Source organism: Chenopodium album, chromosome 12 (genome assembly GCF_948465745.1).
Source record: "Chenopodium album chromosome 12, dcCheAlbu1.1, whole genome shotgun sequence".
Lineage (NCBI taxonomy): Eukaryota > Viridiplantae > Streptophyta > Magnoliopsida > Caryophyllales > Amaranthaceae > Chenopodium > Chenopodium album.
Window position 1 is genome coordinate 28,473,122 of NC_137845.1, and position 19,785 is coordinate 28,492,906.

General features: G+C 35.8%; 1 protein-coding gene across 3 annotated transcripts; it reads right to left on the reverse strand.

The window, feature by feature from the left end:
- Positions 1 to 9,648: 9,648 nt before the first annotated feature.
- Positions 9,649 to 15,329, reverse strand: LOC145572264 (uncharacterized). Of its 3 annotated transcripts, XM_081631258.1 has the most exons (11): positions 14,917 to 15,289; positions 13,041 to 13,717; positions 12,707 to 12,844; positions 12,511 to 12,648; positions 11,921 to 12,231; positions 11,660 to 11,840; positions 11,460 to 11,552; positions 11,304 to 11,375; positions 11,028 to 11,131; positions 10,208 to 10,280; positions 9,649 to 10,121 (listed from the first exon to the last, which is right to left on the reverse strand). In XM_081631258.1, the coding sequence occupies exons 5-9, from the start codon at positions 12,148 to 12,150 to the stop codon at positions 11,087 to 11,089; spliced, it is 621 nt and encodes a 206-aa protein (XP_081487384.1). In that variant the 5' UTR covers positions 12,151 to 12,231; positions 12,511 to 12,648; positions 12,707 to 12,844; positions 13,041 to 13,717; positions 14,917 to 15,289; the 3' UTR covers positions 9,649 to 10,121; positions 10,208 to 10,280; positions 11,028 to 11,086. The 3 variants fall into 3 exon arrangements, with proteins under 3 accessions (XP_081487384.1, XP_081487385.1, XP_081487386.1); XM_081631259.1 differs by lacking the exon at positions 9,649 to 10,121 and having other exon boundaries at positions 10,207 to 10,280; positions 12,511 to 12,844; positions 14,917 to 15,290; XM_081631260.1 differs by lacking the exons at positions 9,649 to 10,121; positions 10,208 to 10,280; positions 11,028 to 11,131; ... (2 more) ...; positions 11,660 to 11,840; positions 11,921 to 12,231 and having other exon boundaries at positions 12,515 to 12,648; positions 14,917 to 15,329.
- Between the last annotated feature and the right edge of the window lie 4,456 nt (positions 15,330 to 19,785).

Genomic DNA, 19,785 nt, shown 5'->3' on the forward strand with positions numbered 1-19,785 from the left:
TTGATTTTGGTAATTCGGTATCATAAATATGTGTTGTTTAGCAACTAAACTAAGTAAATAACCTCATCTTTTGCAAATTGTAAATCCTTTAGTGCATAGACACGTTACATAACACATTGTTTTGTATAATGTAGTTACATACCATATAACAGCTTTCATATATTTGCTTTCATATTACCATTAGTAATGACATGTGCTTTAGCTTTCCACTAATATTAAAATAACAAAAGATAGTTTCTATGGAGACTTACACGTGTGTCTATTTGGAAACATACACGTGTGTCTCTTAACTCCGTTAGTGTCCAAAAATTGATACCTAATGTACGATTCCAAATGAAATTTTCAACCTCTATTGTATTCCAAATGTTTCATAAACATAAACCTCCCAACTTGAGTCATAATCATCACTTTAACAAGTAGGTTATTTAAGGGTTTCGCTGAAATATAAGATGGTACAAATTTACTTATTAATCAAGACAATAACTATTCAAGTAGGGTACTTTAGGGTTCCATTGAAACAATTAAGGGTAAAACTTTACTCATGAAGGGTTCCTCTTTTATACTAACTACGATTGGTTCCACTAGTTTCTTATTTTGTTCCAAGTAATCATTTTATTGTACCACTTCCATCCCACAGTTCATAACTCGAATTTTGGGTACCACTAGATTGGTACATGGGTTCCACTAACTTAATTAAAGAGGTCACTTGAACACTATGAGTTTGGTACAACCTCATGCGTAAATTGTTAGGTTACTATTGATTTACTTTTGTGGCTTGGGCTTGGGCTAGTAACCCAAAACTCAGATATTTTTTTTCCAGCCTTTTTTGGCTTGGGCTACCCAAAATCTCATATTACTATGAAGCCTTTTAGGCTTGGGTTTGGAACTTGGTGATCCCACATTAATGGTCATAAACTTTTTTTTGGACATTAAAAATTGGATGTTTGTTCACACAAGTTTGCTATCAACATATCAATTTCATTTTGGCTCCCAAACCATACGAACAAAAAGATTCACTTACATGAAGGCCAAATAATTTAAAAGTCCCAAATTAAAATTTGTGGTACTATATAATACATTTGAAGATGAATTCCGGCCGAACTAATATATCATAACTATTATACGTAATTACAAATAACATTTGCAAAGCATAATACGACAATATAAAATCAAATTAGAAATAACAACTCCCAATACGATTAAAAATTAATAAAATAATATGACAATGTTACCATTCAAAAGCATAATTAAATCATTTCCACTAATCAACACTAAACCACACTATTCCTTTTTTAAGGTACACCATAAACAGTACAATCGCCATAGTTATCGCGACCTTGATACACAAGGCAATGATTTTTTCTAACTCTTCCATCCTTTGCCAAATCATACGAAATCCAGCCACATTCGTCGTTCGAACGAGGTCCTCTTCCTTCGCCCACTGCCAATAGTTGCAAGCTCTACACTTGTAGTAAGGCCTCCGAGGATTGGCTTCCGAAAGAGATATCCGGAATTCCGCTATTGACTGACCACCACAGTTACATTTCTTCGCCGCCACCCATGTTATCCCGGTTTCAGAGTTATTAAAATGGGTTCCCCTAACTTGGGAAGACTTTCCAGTTGTACTTATAGACATTGTTGCCCTTGGCTTGAGAAAAATACAATGTTTTGCATTTCTTAATTTGTAAAGGTGGAAAAGGGTGTTGCCTATTAATAAGAACAACATTAGCGGTAAAAACTTGATGGAATTTTTCATTTTCCCGCTTTGAATAGCCATGTACTACAAGTCGGGCCCATTATTTTATTTTTTACTGTTCCTACTCGCCAATGATTCAATTCGATCCACTGAAACAAAGTTAGATATCACTGGAGACGAACAGATCACAAAATGTGTGAGTAAGAGGTAGGTTTTGCATTATCGGTGGTTGTACTATTTTACTAGTGGTTGTTTTTCTTGTGCCAGTTGTACGCCAATTGAGTGTACACCCCTTATGTAAATAAGCATTACAAAGAGGTTATAATTCATTTATAACACCAATGTTTATTTCACAATTACATTTTCTAACACAATGTTTGCCTTATCCAAACCAATGTTAAAAACATTTATCCAAAACAAGAATAAACACACCACTTTTCCAAATGAAAATTTAATATATTGAGGGGTTAAAGGGATCTTCATTCGATTTTCGGTTATGTACTAAACCAATTTCAGCTCCACTATGATTTGATTCCTAAATACTTATTTTTAACATAGACATAGTTTAATATGAACAACTTGATATTAGTCGTTTTTGGTTTTGATTGGATTCAGTTTTTGTCCGGATAATTGACATTCCTAATTGAGTCTACGCTGTATCATAACAAAATGTCGCGTCTTATAAAGTGTAATTGCTATATCATAACAATCATCAGGACACATTATTACATTCCACGCTATAAACATGAATAATGCAAAAAGGTATCGTTCAAGGGCTTTGGTTAAATATATCTAGTGGTACCCTAGGGTATATGAATGGTACCCTCTATGAAGGGATTGCCATCTAGAGTCTTCAATAGTGGTACATTCCATATAGTGTTACCCTTCTCATTTTTAGTGGTACCTTCCAACACATCAGTCAAATTAAACCATATTTCAAAGGGAGTGTAACAAAACTTTTCTATAGTGGTACCCTAGGAGATTTTAGTGGTACTCTTTGATAGGTTGGTGGAACCATCCATTTCAGTTCGTACAATTGTGAACTCTGAATGCATTTGTAACGTTGTATGTATATGCACGGAATATAAAATTTTTAGCCTGTAGGTGTATCTTCCATTTTGTCTCTTCCTCTAACTCTCTTTTTATTTTTTAAATATTGTCCCATCGTAGAAGTCCTATGTTAGTCATAGGTTTTGCTTGGTCAGTAGGTTCTTCTGAGCTAAAGATTTTTCTTGATTAAAATTGATTTTAGTTTTTCTTTTATATTATTTCCTTGTACTTGGTCTTTACAAAATTTTGGATTACTCCCGGATATGATATTTTTAAAGGTCATGCCAAAAAAAAGGTCCTTTTATCCCTTCTATCCTACTAGGATTCTGCTATTCTTCCTCCCTTACAATCTTCTAAAAAAAAACCTTAATTTTCTTAACACCACAAAATGGCAGAGCAACATGATCCATCCACCCAACAACCGCCCAGCCCCCATAGTATTGGTGGATTACCCATGCTCCCCCACCATTCCGAACCTGTTTTTTTTATTTTGTTTCACTCATTGCTACTCTAGATCCCGAGCTTGATTTCAATAACATCCCCTACTACACCAACCCCATGGACTACATGATGATGTGTGACCCTATACTCGTAAAAGAATTTCGGGACCAATTAATTGAGTCACTTGATTATTGCACCACCACTTTCATAAGGCAAAGTGTCATGGAGGTTGGTGACAACCTATGTCGCCTGGCTTACTTCCCCTTGCTCTCTTATTTGGAAGGCTACCAACGCAAGGGAACTTGTGCCTTTGCAAAGTGGCTTTGTGAAAATGATAGGGGGGAAGATGAAACTTTCATCCTTTCAGATCTGGTACCAATGTTCGATCGGAAGCCTTATTTCCCAACTGAATTTATGCAAGTGTTTACCCTGCCCCTCAAAGAGAGACACCTCTTTTTTTCTCACAAGAGTGTTGCAGTCCATATCATGGAGGTTCATGAGCCGGTGAAAACGGTTAGGGTAAATGTGTTCGCTTGCATTACTAAGAAGAGTAAAATACGTTATCATCGTGTGTCAATCTATGGTGATCAAACCGGTGAAGTGCCTTACACTCCTACTTTTCCCATAGGATCAGAAATCATTGTTATGAATGCCCGTAGTGTTCATCGACCATCATTTTTAGAAACTTTTACCAAACTATTCAATGATTTCACCCCTGATGTAGTCATTGTTACTGAAGCTCGGGCAGACAACACCATGATAGGAAGGCTTATTCGAGATCTGAATGGAGTGTACGACGTCGATACTTTCGGTACCTACAACGGGTATAGCGGTGTTCTTCTTATTTGGGCCAAACAGGACGTGTACCCGAGGGTCAGATAAAGAGGGATGCATGGTTACGGCCACCAAATGGGTGTTGCTATTGAGGTATAGTTACTGATTCCCTCTTATTTCACTAACTTTTTGGTTTTGGATATACTTTTCCTAAATTTTGTATTTTTGTAACATATATTGTTGAGGAAGCAATAATCACTTCGGTAGACTAATTTTGTTTTTCCTAATAAATAAATAAAAGCTTTACCCCAATTGATGTAAGTATATTAAGATGTTAAAATCGTTTCTCAAATGTCCCAATTGATGTACAATAATAAACATAATACAAAAACAATAATGATTTACATTAATTATTAATGGTAGACATGTATTTTATTTGCTAATATATGCAACTTATTTTTGTCTCAAATACCCTTGTGTATCATACAAGAAGTAGTATATGTTTTTATTAATTATTAATAAACATAAACGAAATTTAGCATAATAACTATGTTATTTGGTATGTTTGCTGCTGCTAATATCAACTCGCAGGCTGGTGCGAAGAACTGGGTGGCTCGGGACCGTACTCCTAGCTCGCCAACAAACTCCGACATAGGATTTGATGATGAGGAAGGCTCGTCTCATGACTGGAATAAAGACTTATCCGATGGTGCCTAAGGAGATTATGTGCAAGTTGGCAGCTCTTACTTTATACAAACTGTGTGGAGTTGCATTTGAATCAATATGTTGGGAATTTTATGTAATATAAGTACCTTAATCGTATTACTAGCGGGTTTATATCTAGTACCTTAATCGTATTAGTAGGGGGTTTATATTTACTAGCGGGGGCTAATATTTTCACCCAATATTTTAAATAGTGGGTTTATATTTAGTACTTTTGTTAGGAACTTTTGTACTCCCACTATATATGGGTACATTCCTGGTCAAGTAATATTTAAACTTTAATTTTTTTGCTTAAATGTCTCCTAATTAATCCGTTGTTCCTATAAATTTAATGAAAACGGTCGGATCAATTAGGTGCGCATTAAATAGAAACATATTAGAACACGGTAGTACAAAACCATTTTATAATACCGATTGGAATTCTATTTCTTAGCAACTATAAAAAATGGTTTCAATTTTTATAGGTCATTTAGATTGTTTTCTACTTTCGAAACAGCACTAGTTACGACAATCATTAAACTGTACCAGTGAAATATGACATGAAATGGTTGCATCTGAAGTTGAAAGGGTACAAGTCATATAGAAAATAGTATCCCACTAACACACCAAGGGCCAAATTAGTACACGAAAGGGTACAGTTCACCTAAGGGGTTAAAGGTACACCACTGAAATATAAAAGAATACCACTGAAACATAAAAGGGAAGCATCTTAAGTTGAACTGTTACCACTCATACAGAAAATAGTATCCCACTAACAAAGCAACGGGTCAAATTAGTACATGAAAGGGTGTAGTTCACCTTATGGACTACCAACACCAACTTTAAGGGTTAAGGGTACCATTAAAATTTAAAAGGGTACCACTAAGAGATGAAATGGTCGCATTTGAAGTTGAAAGGGGACCATGCATTCAGATAATAGTATCCCACAAACACAACAAAGGGTGAAATTAGTACATGAAAGGGTACGGTTCACCTTCTAGACTACCAACCAACTGTAAGGGTTAAGGATACCACTAAAATATTAAATAGTACTACTGAGACATGAAAGGGTCACATCTGAAGGTTCAATGTAAACCTAATGTAAACCTTATTTGTAGAGTACATGTGTGTTTAGCCTTTATCTCGCACCTTGTTTTTTCGTAAGCAATGCTAGGAACTTTTGTATAAGCACTTAAGCTATGTATGAGAATGTTAGTATTGCAATATTATGTTAGTATTATATTGTTTAAATGGAAACAATATATGCATACTGTTTGATATGAAATATTGGGCTTTTGCAAAACTGGGTCATTAACTAAACAACAATTCTTTGCGCAAAAAAAAAAAAAAAAAAAAAAAAAAAAAAAAAAAAAAAAAACAATCACTTAACTTAGTCCCATAACAATTACATAATAAAGAGTTTTGCTGCTCATTCAAGCAAAACCTAAAGTCATTGAAGCATCATAATTAGAACATGATAAAATAACAATTACTACTTAGAACAAATTACAATCCATCCAGAAAATCTGAAGTACATAACATCCTGGGTCGCGCTTGATCAAGGGGTAAGATGATCTTTCCAGCTGTGAACACTTGGGTCATCCCATGGCTTGCGGGGCTCATCATCATCACTTGAGGTAGAGAAAGGCGACGGGGTGAGGTGATCATTCTAATCATGAATGGTGGGGTCGTTTGGGTCACTTCCGGGGTGTTGGTACCTGGTGGGAGAATAGGGCGAGGAAGGCTCCGACAAAGGCGCCTTAAGAGACTACAATCAAATTAGGTTACGGGACTAGAATTAAATTTTAATTAACTTAATTAGAAATTAATTAAAAAGTGGACAGAATACCTCTAGATCGACGCCAAGTTGATGGCCAAAATATGAATTTCCCCTTTTAATGATCCATGGAGACAATTCTTTAACATCCCAAATAAGCAGCACCTCACTGTAACCGTTTTGGCCTCCAAATCCTTCAACGTATATTGTACCTGCCCCTTAGCTCAAACTTAACAAATCCTATTGTGCTCTCGTCAAGGCGAGCCTCGGTTACGACAACAGCACTAGATGAGTACGAATTGAACAACTGGTAGAACGTATCCACGAACTATGGTCGATGAACATTCCTTGCATTCCATAGGATGACATGTGAACCCGTTGGTAAGAACCTAGAAACAGCTCATGAACTTCAGTCTCAGTCCTATAAACAGACACCCGGTGGTACTTCACCTTCAGCTTGGCGGTGACATAAGAGAAAACATTGAGGTGAATGAACTTGACAAGGTTCCGCACCTCCATCACATGAATGGTTGCCGTGGTAGCGCCGATGAAAATGTGTCTTTCTTGTAAAGGCAGGGTGTACAGTGGAAGTTTCTCGGGGTCGAATTCTGGCTTCAAATCAAAAACTGGAACAATCTCTTTTGGAATGAAGTCATCAGAGGTTGAATTTTTCCACAACCACTCGACAAAAGCACCAACCCCCTTATGGAGATAGCCATCCAAATCAGTTAGATCTGGATAATAAGTTGGGCAAATCTTTCCTTCCGAAACTTCCATCAAACTTTTGGGGATGTAGGTGGTTGTCTTAAAGTCAATAGAGTCGGACAATTGATTACGAAGAAAGGTAGGGGGAATGTAAAGCCCTTCTTCGTAGTGATAATCACTCACAAAATAAGTGGTAGTGTTGAAATCAATTTCAGGGGTGTTACTAGGCTTGAAGGGGCTAAAGTACATTAGTGGGCTGTTTGGATGAGGCACTATGCGCCTTCCCCAAGAACCCACAATAGTTTTTCCAGGGTTGGACTGTAGGAGTTTATAGGTACGAATGCGGAAAACATGAATCATATTCATATAGCACCTAATCCCAAGATCATGCATAACACATAAAGAATTAGAATTAATACCTTTGAAGCGTGATTCCACTAGTAATTGAGCAAGAACAAGGGAGACAAAGAACCTCAAACGTGATTCCTCTACTTGGTCCACATGCACGGATTAAGACCTCTACTAATGCTAGTCAGTCGCGATCGAACTCTTCAATCGACTTTCTACGGAGAAGTATGAACAACGAACTAGTCATGAACCACCACGAACGCCACCAGGGGTGGCCGGCCGCAAGTCCAAGGGGGGGGAGAGGGGTGCCGTGAGAGAGAGAGAGAGAGAGAGAGAGAGAGAGAGAGAGAGAGAGAGAGGAAGCTTAGGGTTTTTGGGATTTTGGTTGCCTTGATTCACAATTAACTATAAGTTAATTGTGACTTAACTTATCAGCCCTAGGCATGGATCTTATTTATAGATCACATCTCTAAATAGGAGTCCATGACAAAGCCCAATTTCTAATCCCAATCAAACTACACTAGCCCAATCCTATTCATGATTAGTTAAATACTCATAAGGCCCATTAATGGGCCTCTTACTTGCTTAACCCAATACCTTTGTGTGTGACCTCATAAGATCCATTCTAGCGGGCTTTGGACTATTTTACTAGCCCAAAGATCATCTCTCGTAGTCTAGCAACAGATGATGACGCCCCAAGAGAATGAACTTATTATCTCCATAATAGTGATCCTTGATATATCTAGTAATTGCACTTATCGAAGACACAACTCCTTCATGGACATGGTGATTCAGAGGGGTTTTGTTTTTGGCTAGGTGGAAATGAGTCTGGTTGGTACGTGAAAATGGAAGATAGCAAGAAGTAAATTTAAATAGAGTATAAGAGGAAGAGAAAAATCTTTTGAATTTACCTAACCATATTTTCAGATTTATCATTGATTTAAGCCTAGGAAAGAAGCATAAAAATCCCAGAAAATCCGAAGAATACAGAGTTCCTTTACTAAGGTCAGACAAGGAGGTCAGATAGAAGGACTACTTTAAGTTCAGCTGAACTGAAAAATAATTAAGTTGAGCTAAATAAGCAATGTTAGTCGTTTAAAAAAGCATTAGGATAAGACAATTTTATTCAAAGAGTAGCATAGTATAGTAAATTGTTCCTCAGATATTGTGTTTGATCCATTAGAAACCGAATTATAACCACTGTAGATAGTTACAACAAATTAAGTAGTAAACAGGTTCTACTTGTACTGAGTTTTTTATACCAGTTGGACTACTTTGGTGTTCAGTTGGAGAATATTGGCCTTTTATTATTGCATATATGATTACTACAACTTGTTAAATTAACATTGAGATAAAAGTATATAAATGCTCAAAAGAACCACTGGACACAATATTCACACAACTGTGTACTGAAAATGTTCCATTTGCATGGGGTTGTGATTTCCATCAGTAGTGGTTGGTTATGGTGTGGTACAATTAGTATACGATTAAGTGTTTTTCATGATGTAATAGATTCACTTTCTCAAATCAATTCTTTGACCAGATAGGGGTCGGACTGAAAGAAGGTGGAAAAAGCTCTTAAGGAAGGTTGCAAAGTTAAAAATCAATGTAGTCAGATGTTACGACCAAAATGGCATCATAAGGGATCAGTACATGCCCAAGCATAGCAAGATGATGATGTTTGGACATCAACTAGCTACTATTGCACGAGGAAGATTGCATGAACCAGTTTATGGTATAGATTTCCATCCCGAGTCTCCACTCTTGACAATGTTCAAATTTGCTTATGTATATCCTACAAGATACAAGATATATGCTGATAATACCCACACAGTTGATCCTTATTCTATTTTCTATCGTCTATAAACAATATCTCTGCTGATTATCATGTATGTAACGCTAAATTAATGCTTTGCAACATTTGCAAAGTGTGATGGTGGATAAGTACCATACTGAATTTTATATGTAGGATGTGTTTTTTGTTATCCTCCCTCTCTTTAGTACTTGTGGAATGTGCATCTGCATAAGCCCTTACTTGTAACAATCAGCCAAATCCCTAAAATGCTCGTTATAGGAAGTTGAATATGTTGAATTGTTGACAGGTAACAACACTCACAGAAGTCTTGATACGAATAAAAAACAATGAAATAAGCTTTGAGTTGCTTCAAAAGCTTGATGGTAAGATTAAGTGTTAATTATAAGGGTCTAGTATAAGTCAATGACTGCTGGAAGTGATAATGGGGAGTTTTTATCCTGAACCATTCCTCCATAAGTCGAAAATAACTACCTGAAGTGTTCAACAATTCTAAAATACCTAACTACAAGGTCACACTATGTCCTAATTAACCACCTATGTTAATAAGCACATTATAATTAGTTTTCCACAAAATTGGGTTATGCACCCCTACCCCTAAATACAGTTTCATAATTAGTTTCACAAAAACAAAATTAGGTTTATGCACCCCCTGAACACACTCTGACCACCTATGAAGTCATGTGAGAACCTGTCCTTCTAGCGCCTCGTCTTTCCTTTGGGAGGATCTTCTCCAATTTTGAATGCAACTCATTGAAGTCGCTATTCACATCTTCAAGAAACAGAGTGTTCCTCAAGGAGGAGGTATGCTTTTCCTGCAAAAATATTTTTGTCAAAATCCCAGAAAAATATAAACCAAGTAAGACCTGAAAATCAGCTAGCCAAAGGATCATAATCTCACCATGTGAAAGGGAGCTTCAAAAGATCGTGCACAATGCTTTATAGTTACTAGCATGATTGCGTCGCAAGAGCAACTGTTATTGCAACAACGACAGCTGGTGAGGTAAGTATTATAAAACATAATAACTATCACAATAACATATCTGTGAGTTCCAAACAAATTTGAATTACCCATCAACATCAAACCTAAAAATCACCTAATACTTTCTCATGAAATCATCCTGAATAAAAGTACAACAAGCACCAGAACTAGGGAAAAGAAAATTCTAACTCATAGCTTCCATTATAAATCATTTAATAAATCAATTCACATACAATTCTGAAATTCACATCCATCAAAAATACACAAAAACTGAAGATATATACAACATTTTTAACTTCTACTTCAATTCAACCATACCCAAAGTCGCATACAATTCTGAATTTTACTCCCATCAAAAATAAAAAAACCAAACATATATACAACATTTTTAACTTCTTAAATAAATCAACCATACCTAATTCTATCATCCACAGCACATCCATAAAACCATTCAAAGACACCATAAGAAATCACACACAGCTTCAGAAGGCCAAATCACTAATCAAGTATCCATCAACAATCCTGATTGATGCTAGTTCAGTCATTCCAATCTCAACCATACACAACAGTCATACAATCAAATTCAAGTTACTTCAACCATGTAGAAGTCAAGAGCTCTTGACAAGGTGACCACAAGTAAAGTGAACAGAGAGGGTTGAAATACATGCTCTTGACATAGTTAAGATTGTTTTTGCTTTGTCTCATAAACGCAAAGAACAACCAGTACATAGATACTTACTTGTCAGCCTGTCGTACCGGAAATGTCCTCCTCAACCATGTAGAAGTTGTACCCACCTCTCATGTGGGATCACTAAGATGCAGCAACTCCTCTAAGGCCTTCATCTAAAAGGACCAAATTGTGCATGTGTTACAAAAATAATTCCAAAAGAAAACCAAATAATAAAATAAAAGTAAGGAAGGAGAGAGTTGAACGGGTTACAAGCTGCAAATGAAACTTTTCATGCTTTAAGTACGGATCTTCGTACAAAGAATCAATCATCCACACCAACTATACCTTTAAATCCAAGGCCAAGCAATACCAATGTTCTGCATTTTTCACAGATGCATCAAGGACAGGGACAAAAACCTGTGTCAAACATAAACCAATTTAAATATATGCACCCTAAACAAAAATTACTTAATTAGAACTAAAACCAAACTGAACACATACACTTTGTATTTGGTCAAGAGAATAGCTAAGGAAAGTCTTCCCGTACTTTTGCCCCAACACTTTAGGATCATCTTTACCAACCATAACAAATTTCTACGAACAACAAAAAAAAAAAAAGGTAAGTAGAATACGACAAACAAAATAAATACCAATTGTTTAACCAGAAACTGTTTAACCACAAACAGTAGTGAAAACCTCACCGCATACGAAGGATCCATCATAATCCTCTTCCTCGTATGTTGTGATGCCCAAGTTTTCGTATACAAAACAGAGGCCATCCTAACATAATGATCTCCAACACGAGACCTCGGGGAAACAACGCGATAGCAGTCCCTTTGAGATGCATCTATGCCATCACAAAGAATTAAATTATGACCGGGCCTGCAGTTACCATTAAGCACACAATTAGCCAACAACATAAATTATGACAAATCGCCATTTCACATTAAAGTGTTACCTACTCTGTATCGTTCTTCAATTCCTTCCACCCTCGAACAAAGCACAGAAGCCTTTTGTCAAAGGGACTAAGCTTATTTGGCCTAGGTCCTTCCTCTAAAATGGGTGCTGAGCTATTCATGTTATCAGCAGAATAATCAGCACCACCCTTTTTCACGGGATTAACTTCATCCCTTGCTCCGGTACTCCCGACATTTTCATAGTCCACAAATTCATCAACACGGAATCCAATCATCTTACCCACAAATTTACTAAGGGTTTTCCCAATCAAACCCTCAACAATGGTTTCCAGCCTTGTACTCAAATGACCTAATACCTGTACATACCCAAAAACGATCTTAAACCAAAAAAAAAAAAAAAAAAAAAAGCCATAAAAATAACCAACCTTAACTGAAACAATAAATATAATAAATGTTTACCCTTAAGGCATCAACTAACTGCCAGTTTCAATTAGTGGCAAGATTTTGAAAAATAAAATTTTAACAGGCATCCATATAATAGAATTGCAAATCCAAAGACATAACCACAAAAAATTAGAATTGCATATCCAAAGAAATAACCACAGATAATTCAAGAATCAACTTTGAACACTCACCAGCTCGACAACAACATCTACGGAAGCCTGATCCCCTGAAACTTGCGCCTTGTTCTTAGTAACACCATCACTCTCCCTTGGTACAAGGGGATATTCCTCCCCAAAAGCAACATCGACGGCCCATCAATTGGAAAAAATCTGTTACATACACAGTTATCGACCCACAAAACACATAAAAATAATGTTGATGTCTTACCAAAATCTTGCCATACTCATTGGTCGACACCTTATCTTCAAGAAGAGCTGCCTTCACCTCACCACAGTTCCAGACCTTCACCCTCGGGTAAATGCCCCACTTGACAGGAACTCGATGCAAGTGGTCCAGATAATAAATCTACCAAAAAAGGAAAACCACAAAGTACCAAATCACAATTAGAAAAGAGTGAAGCTATTTTAAAATATGTAATAGATATTGAACACTATTTAAAAATATGTAAAGTGAATAATTCAAGATCAGATAATACTTTAATGAACACAAAAGTATATCCTATTACCGACAAAAAAATATAAATAGTTTGATTGAAGCTCACCATAATGAACAGAAAACTGCCCCCACAGCCAGACCTAAAACCATCTTTCTGGAACTTCCTTTGAAATCTGTTACCCGTGTCGCATAGCCACTCGAACGTCAACGAACACCAGTCATACTTGATAGCCTCAGTAACCACTGTCAATGCTGGTATGAGTGACTTTGGAAAGTTTGAATTATTAGTGGTTGTACAAACCACTTTACCAAGGGCGACAAGTAGAAAGGCTACCATGAAATCCTGCTCATCAACTTCATCTGCAAGGGGAATTGCTTCACCCGATGCATCCAATGGACATAATGCTTCTGAAGCATATTTCAACGAAATGATTTCTTTTTTCGTACCGACACCATACAGATAAAAAATCCTTCTCATCTTCTCCACCTTTTCCTCATCATATCACCAACATCAAAAGGGACTTTTTCAGCACCCATGGGTAACCCAAGTACAAACCTCACTTGAGCAGGAGCTAAGGGTAAGATCTCACTGTCCCCAAACACCATTGTGCCATCAGGATGCACTCTTGTCATCAACCAATAACAAAATTGCCTGGGTACATTTTTCATGTCAATTTCCAAGAGACCTTAAAACTCCATTTGTGTCACTAATGTGCGTCGTCTTGGATTAAAATGTTTGACAACTTGGTAGAAAGATTCGACTCTGCATAAAATGTTGGGGTACTGCTATGCAAACAACAAGAGGGATTTTGCATAAGTAGCCAACAATAAAACTCATGTACAACAAAAATACTCAGTTACATGCACCAAATAAAAATTAGCAGCTAAAACATCATAACTTTCCAACGTTCGCTCATGTTGGGGTGGTGATGGGGTTGGTCTCAGATGCAGCCTAATAATTAAGATGACAGAGATTTATCTACTTTCCAATTGACCTTATATCCAATATGAAAATCAAAGAATCCATGTAAAACATTGACAACAATATTTCCTTATAACATGACCATCAAACTTAAGCATCCTAGTTAGTTAAGTGACCTGGACAGAACACGGACAACAAACCATGATTTTTCACAAATCAGCTTGGTCATTCATAAACTCATTGTTATCAGCAAACAAAACTGACACTGTGTGCTCAACAATACTGCAAAACAGCTAGAATGCTAAAAATAACTTAAATGACCAGGCATATAGAGCTTAAAACTAACAAATTGAATGGAAAAACAAAGCTAAGCTTAGACACTAGTTCATATCACATACTCAAAACCTCAATAAAACCAAAATAAGAAGAATTCTTAAACGGCTTCATCTCACACAGATTCAAATGATCAAATAAGGGAACAAATTACTTCATCTCACATATTCAAAAACTCAATCAAATCAAAAAAATGAAACGCACTACTTCTTGTCATATATACAAAAACTCAATTACATCTAAATAAGAGTAACATACTAATTAATTACATCATACAACCTAAATCACCTTCTCAAATAATTAACAGTTGCAGGGGACTTTAATTTAACACCACAAACCCCGTAACTCTTTGCCAATTTAAAAACCCACAAATTGGGGAAAATTATAAATTGAACTAGTCAAGAAATTATACATAATTCCTACTTATTTCGCATAATAATACAACCCCCTACACCATTTATACAAACCCTAACAACTAAAAATTTTGGAGGACAAATGTAATTGGGGTGTTAGGATCAACAAAATTTATGTAATTCTTAAACCCTATTAATGATTTCGAATATCAACAGCACCACACCCCCCGTAAAACCTAGAACATCCGCATTTTAAATACCCCACCTTAGGTTAAACGATTACAATGAAATTAACTTTGACAAAGAACTAAAATTGTTTCAACAAGCATTATAAATTTGGGAAAAACTAATGAATTTATAACTAAATCGCTTACTTGGGTCAAATTGATCACGAATCTCGCGTAAAATCCTTGACTTCTCCACGCGACAAGCTCAGAAAGAATTCTTTAGCTAACCCACCACCGAAAACCACGATGGAAATGGAGGAAAAGGGGAATACGAAATACAGAGAGATAAAGTGAGAATACAAAGGGTTCGAATTTCGAATTTCTCTTTCTTACTGGAATAGAAACTAAGGGTTCGAATTTCAGAGGGGAGAGGAGTGAGAAGACAGAAGGATAGGTAAAGGGAAGAGAGAGAAAAAAATAATCTAATTGTAAGTGCATGTGACCAAATACAAAATACGGAGTAGAAATACAAGTTGTACAATTCTTCCCAAATACACTCAAGAAACAGTGAACGAGATAACTATGCAAACGGGCTGACAAAAAGCATAAAGGAAAGTGAGGTGGATTTCCACTCAAGCATGCGAATTTAGCAGCTTGCCCTTGAATATGCATTTGCTAATGCATCTCAATACTCCCTTTAGACAAGCTCTGCCAAGTGGCCTGATTGAAAGCTAAAATCTATCCAATCAAATACTGAAATGTGTCCTCTAATTCTTTCTAAATTGGATTATCAGAGCCTTACAAGTGGCAATAAAAAATTCCTTGACGATGAAACAAACAAAAGCTGCATGCAAAGCCATAGAAACTCATTCAAATAACGCTTCCCATTAAACTTGTCTCACGCGTGTTGGGAAGCTAATCAAATTGCACCTTTTTAGGACACCAAACCCTAGTAATGCAATTTACGGACATTAGTGGAGAGGAATAGAGTAAAATGTTGTTAAAAGTTTCCAAAAATGATATGGGAAAATTATTTAAGTATGGCTGCGTGTAACAATTTTACAAAAGGAGTAGGTAATGTTTAAAACGAAATCAAACAAAACAAGCATCAAAAATCAGATTTTCAAGCCTTATAGTGTTCGAAATTTTCGAATAAACTAGGCTTAGGTTTTGAAAATTTCAAGTAATATAGGGCAAATTTTCGTTCCTCTTCATGGCTATTTTGAACATAATTAAATCGCATTTAATCAATTTCAAAAGTTTAATCACATTAAATATAATAATTGAACCATAATTAAATTAATATTTCCCTCTTAATTAATTATAAAATTAAGAACATGATTTCAAATTATCGTATTATTATAATCAAGCGTGTTCATGCAAGAGGCTAACTGATACCGCTGTAGAAGTTTATATGTACTATATGCGGAAAAACATGAATCATATTCATAAGCACCTAAACCAAGATCGCATGCATAACACACAAGACACATAATCATAACTTTGAAGTGTGATATCCACGAAGCTTCGATCGGCAAATCAGGGAGAGAATAGATCCCCAAGCGTTGCTCCTCTACTTAGTCCATGGGATTCGAACGAGTCGTCCACCAATACTAGATTGGTCGAGTGAAGGGGAAAACCACGATCACCATCTTTTATGGAAAATCGACCACCGCACAAACCACCACCACCCCGAACACAAAACCGGCACCGAGGAGGAGATAGAGCCGTGAGAGAGAAAGAGAGAGAGAGAGAGAGAGAGAGAGAGAGAGAGAGAGAGAGAGAGAGAGAGAAAGAGAGAGAGAGAGGTATGAGGGGCTTGGTTTCATGTTTGCTAACTCGGGTTCGATCTTACTGATCACTGAATTGCATTGCTAAAACCCTAGGCACCTAGTCTACTTATAATCATATTATAATTAGACTAGGTTAGGAAGCCCAAAACCCTCCAAACTCCTCTACATGGCCGGCCACCTAGAGGATGAGGCCCATCATGGGTCTTGTCCTCTAATGCTCGATCTAGGCCCTTTGTGTGACCTTATAGGATTCGTCCAATTGTGCTTTGGCCTATTTTACTAGCCCAAAGATCGTTACTACCTCTAGCTATGATATAACGACGACCCAAATGAACGAACTTAATTATCTCCATAATTTGATCCACTTATATATCTAGTAATTGCACATGACGAAGACATAAATCCTTCAAAATTTCACAGTTTTAAATTAGCCGCCTCCAATTAAGTGAGAAGCCTAACCAACCATGTAACTTCAGCTATAGCTGCAGCCATAGCCATGTACTCAACTTCTGCCACGTGGGAAATTTTTTTATAAGAAACTGCCACGTGGAAAGCTATGATGTCAGTGGTAATTACTTTAGTATTAGTTATAGATGTGTGAATAGTTGTTGCTTACGCAGGGAATTGTCGCTTCAGGTGTGATGGTGACATTAGTAGCTTGGTGTATTAGTCTTAAAGGGCCATTGTTCGTGCCCATATTTTACCCTTCAAGGGTCATTATATAGTTGCATTTGCTGAATCTCTTTCTTGATGAGAAATTATATTTAGGAAGGTTCATTTTTAAGTTACTTGACCTCTAAGATGTATTACAGACTTATTAAGTTCATACAAAAAAAAAAAAAAAAAAAAAAAAAAAAAAAAACTATATATATTAAAAAAGCAAAATTTGGCGATACTAATAAGTTGTTCCAAAACAGGCAAATTTTTGTTATCTCTAGTTATGTTATCGTTTCTATAAGATAATAACGTACTTGCGGTGCTCTTATACCAGTGTACTAGGAGCAATATTAATCGTGATCGAATTATACGGGGTAGTGTGGGGGTAAAGGGAAGGAGATAAAGAAAAAGGCTAAGCTAATGCCTTCAATCAATTGTGAAGATGCAACTGAAGATATTGAAATAATCATATCTTCAGTCCTTGACGAAGGGAACAAGGCTAGTAAATATAATGTTATTAACGATGCTTCAAGGCCAAATTGTGCAGCAAAGGAAGATGATGATCACTCATTTCAAAATGGCGATATAGTTGTTGATGCTCAAGGTAAATCCAAAAGAGTAGTAGAAAACTAGAAATATCGTGAAAATGGCAAAATTAGAGGTAATTATTAACTGTTTGTAATCTTGTATTTATTGCAATTTTAATTTTTAGTTAAAAAGGCAATTTATTGTCTGTCCTTCATGTTTCTCCAATATTGAATGTTCGTTAAATTAAGCAAGAATACAAGTTATTATAGGAAACGTAATTTAAGGTTTGTTTTATTCACCCGATATTCACTTATTTGAACTTATCATAACTTAACTGAAGTTGTTTGAACTTATTAAAACTTAAACATTATACAAAACATCATATTTTGAAAAAAGGGTTGGAGGTTATGAGTATGTGTTAAATATGGGTTTGGGTCACACCCGCATATTAAGAGAGAGAGAGAGAGTTTACTTCACAAGTCCAAATGAAGTTCCATCTCAAAACCATATATGTGACAATTGGAGTAGCCCCTTAGCCTTATAAAGTAATTAACTCTCTCTTATTCAACCAATGTGGGACATTTACCTGTGATGATACTTGGAAGGTCTATTCTTCAATAGTGTGAGTTACATCCAAGTACGTAAATTTCTAAACTACTAAACTGATATTGTAGATAGATAAAAAAAAATATTGTTCATATTACTTTGATTCATGCTAAGATTGGGCATGCCTCTCAATCTAGAATAATGAAACACATTGAAGCTTGTGATTGCAACTACTTGAGTTGGTTAAACTTTTTTTTTTCTTGGAGTATATTAGAGCTTTTACCATAATACCATCTTTTAGTCTGTTCACTTCTATATTCAGAGACTGACTTTTAAAATTTGCACCATCAATGGAAAGTTAAACTTTGAGGCAACCTTACGTACAATAAAGGGGAATTGAAGTTCTCAACTCCATATAATAATGCACGTTCTAGAAGATTGTATTACTTAAGGTAAGATAAAAGTACTTGTTGAACCAACATCTTTCACCGGTTAACCTAATTCAACTAACTACGCATGTTAATATATACTTGAGAGTAGAGGGGGGAGGTAAGGGAATCCCCCTACTCCCAAGCAAATGAATTTGGTGGGGATAGAAGATTGTAGTATGACTTCATTAATATTATTTTTTGCTTATTTAGTATATATCTTATAATGGTAATACTTCATTATGGTAACACTTGATACACTAGTTAGGCTCTATTTGGTACCAATAACTAACCATCTTTTTGGTATTAAGATGTACTGTATCACACAATTGTTACCTACAAGATTTACTGAATTCTTCTAAGGCACACATTACTTGAGATTAAGAAATTCTCATACTTGGGTACTCGTTTTTAGATTCTAAGTCAAAGTCTAAAGCTTTTTATAAAAATGTCCCGTTTATATATTTTATAGAAATTTAATGAAAATCTCAATTCATGTTTGTGTCTGTCTTTCAGTTCTATTTTCTTTTAAACTAAAATGTGTTATTTATAAGAAACTTGAAAAAGGTAGGTTCCTAAGGTTTTGAAGTGATGACAGACACCTTGTTTTGTTGATGTGTTCTTTTTAATTGCTTATCTTTGCAACAACAAGTCATTCCAAGAATTGAAGCATCAAGATCAAGAAAGAGGTATATTTATATACGTTTATCCAAAGGAGGCTTCAAGACTTGAAGTGAATGAACCTAGCAAATACTAGAGTCTTTCTTAGTTAATTAGTCTTCGTATATTACAAGTATGTATGAACCATTTGGTATGTTGGAGAAGTGTTTCTATGAATGGAGGCATGGAGCCAAGAATTTTAAATACCAAAAACTAGTATTCATAACACTACCAATTCAATAGGAAGAGCTAAAAACTCTACTTACTTGAAAGTGTCTCATTTGCTGATGAATATCTGGTTTCCCAATATATATCAAAGGATACTTCCTTGAAAGTAATTTTTAGCAAATAGTTTATTCTTTGTTGATTATAGTTCAGTTATATAAAATATTAATTGCTTCACATAATATCTTGGGATGTCATTATATTTAGGCTCTATTTAAGCAACAACTTTTGAGTATGGC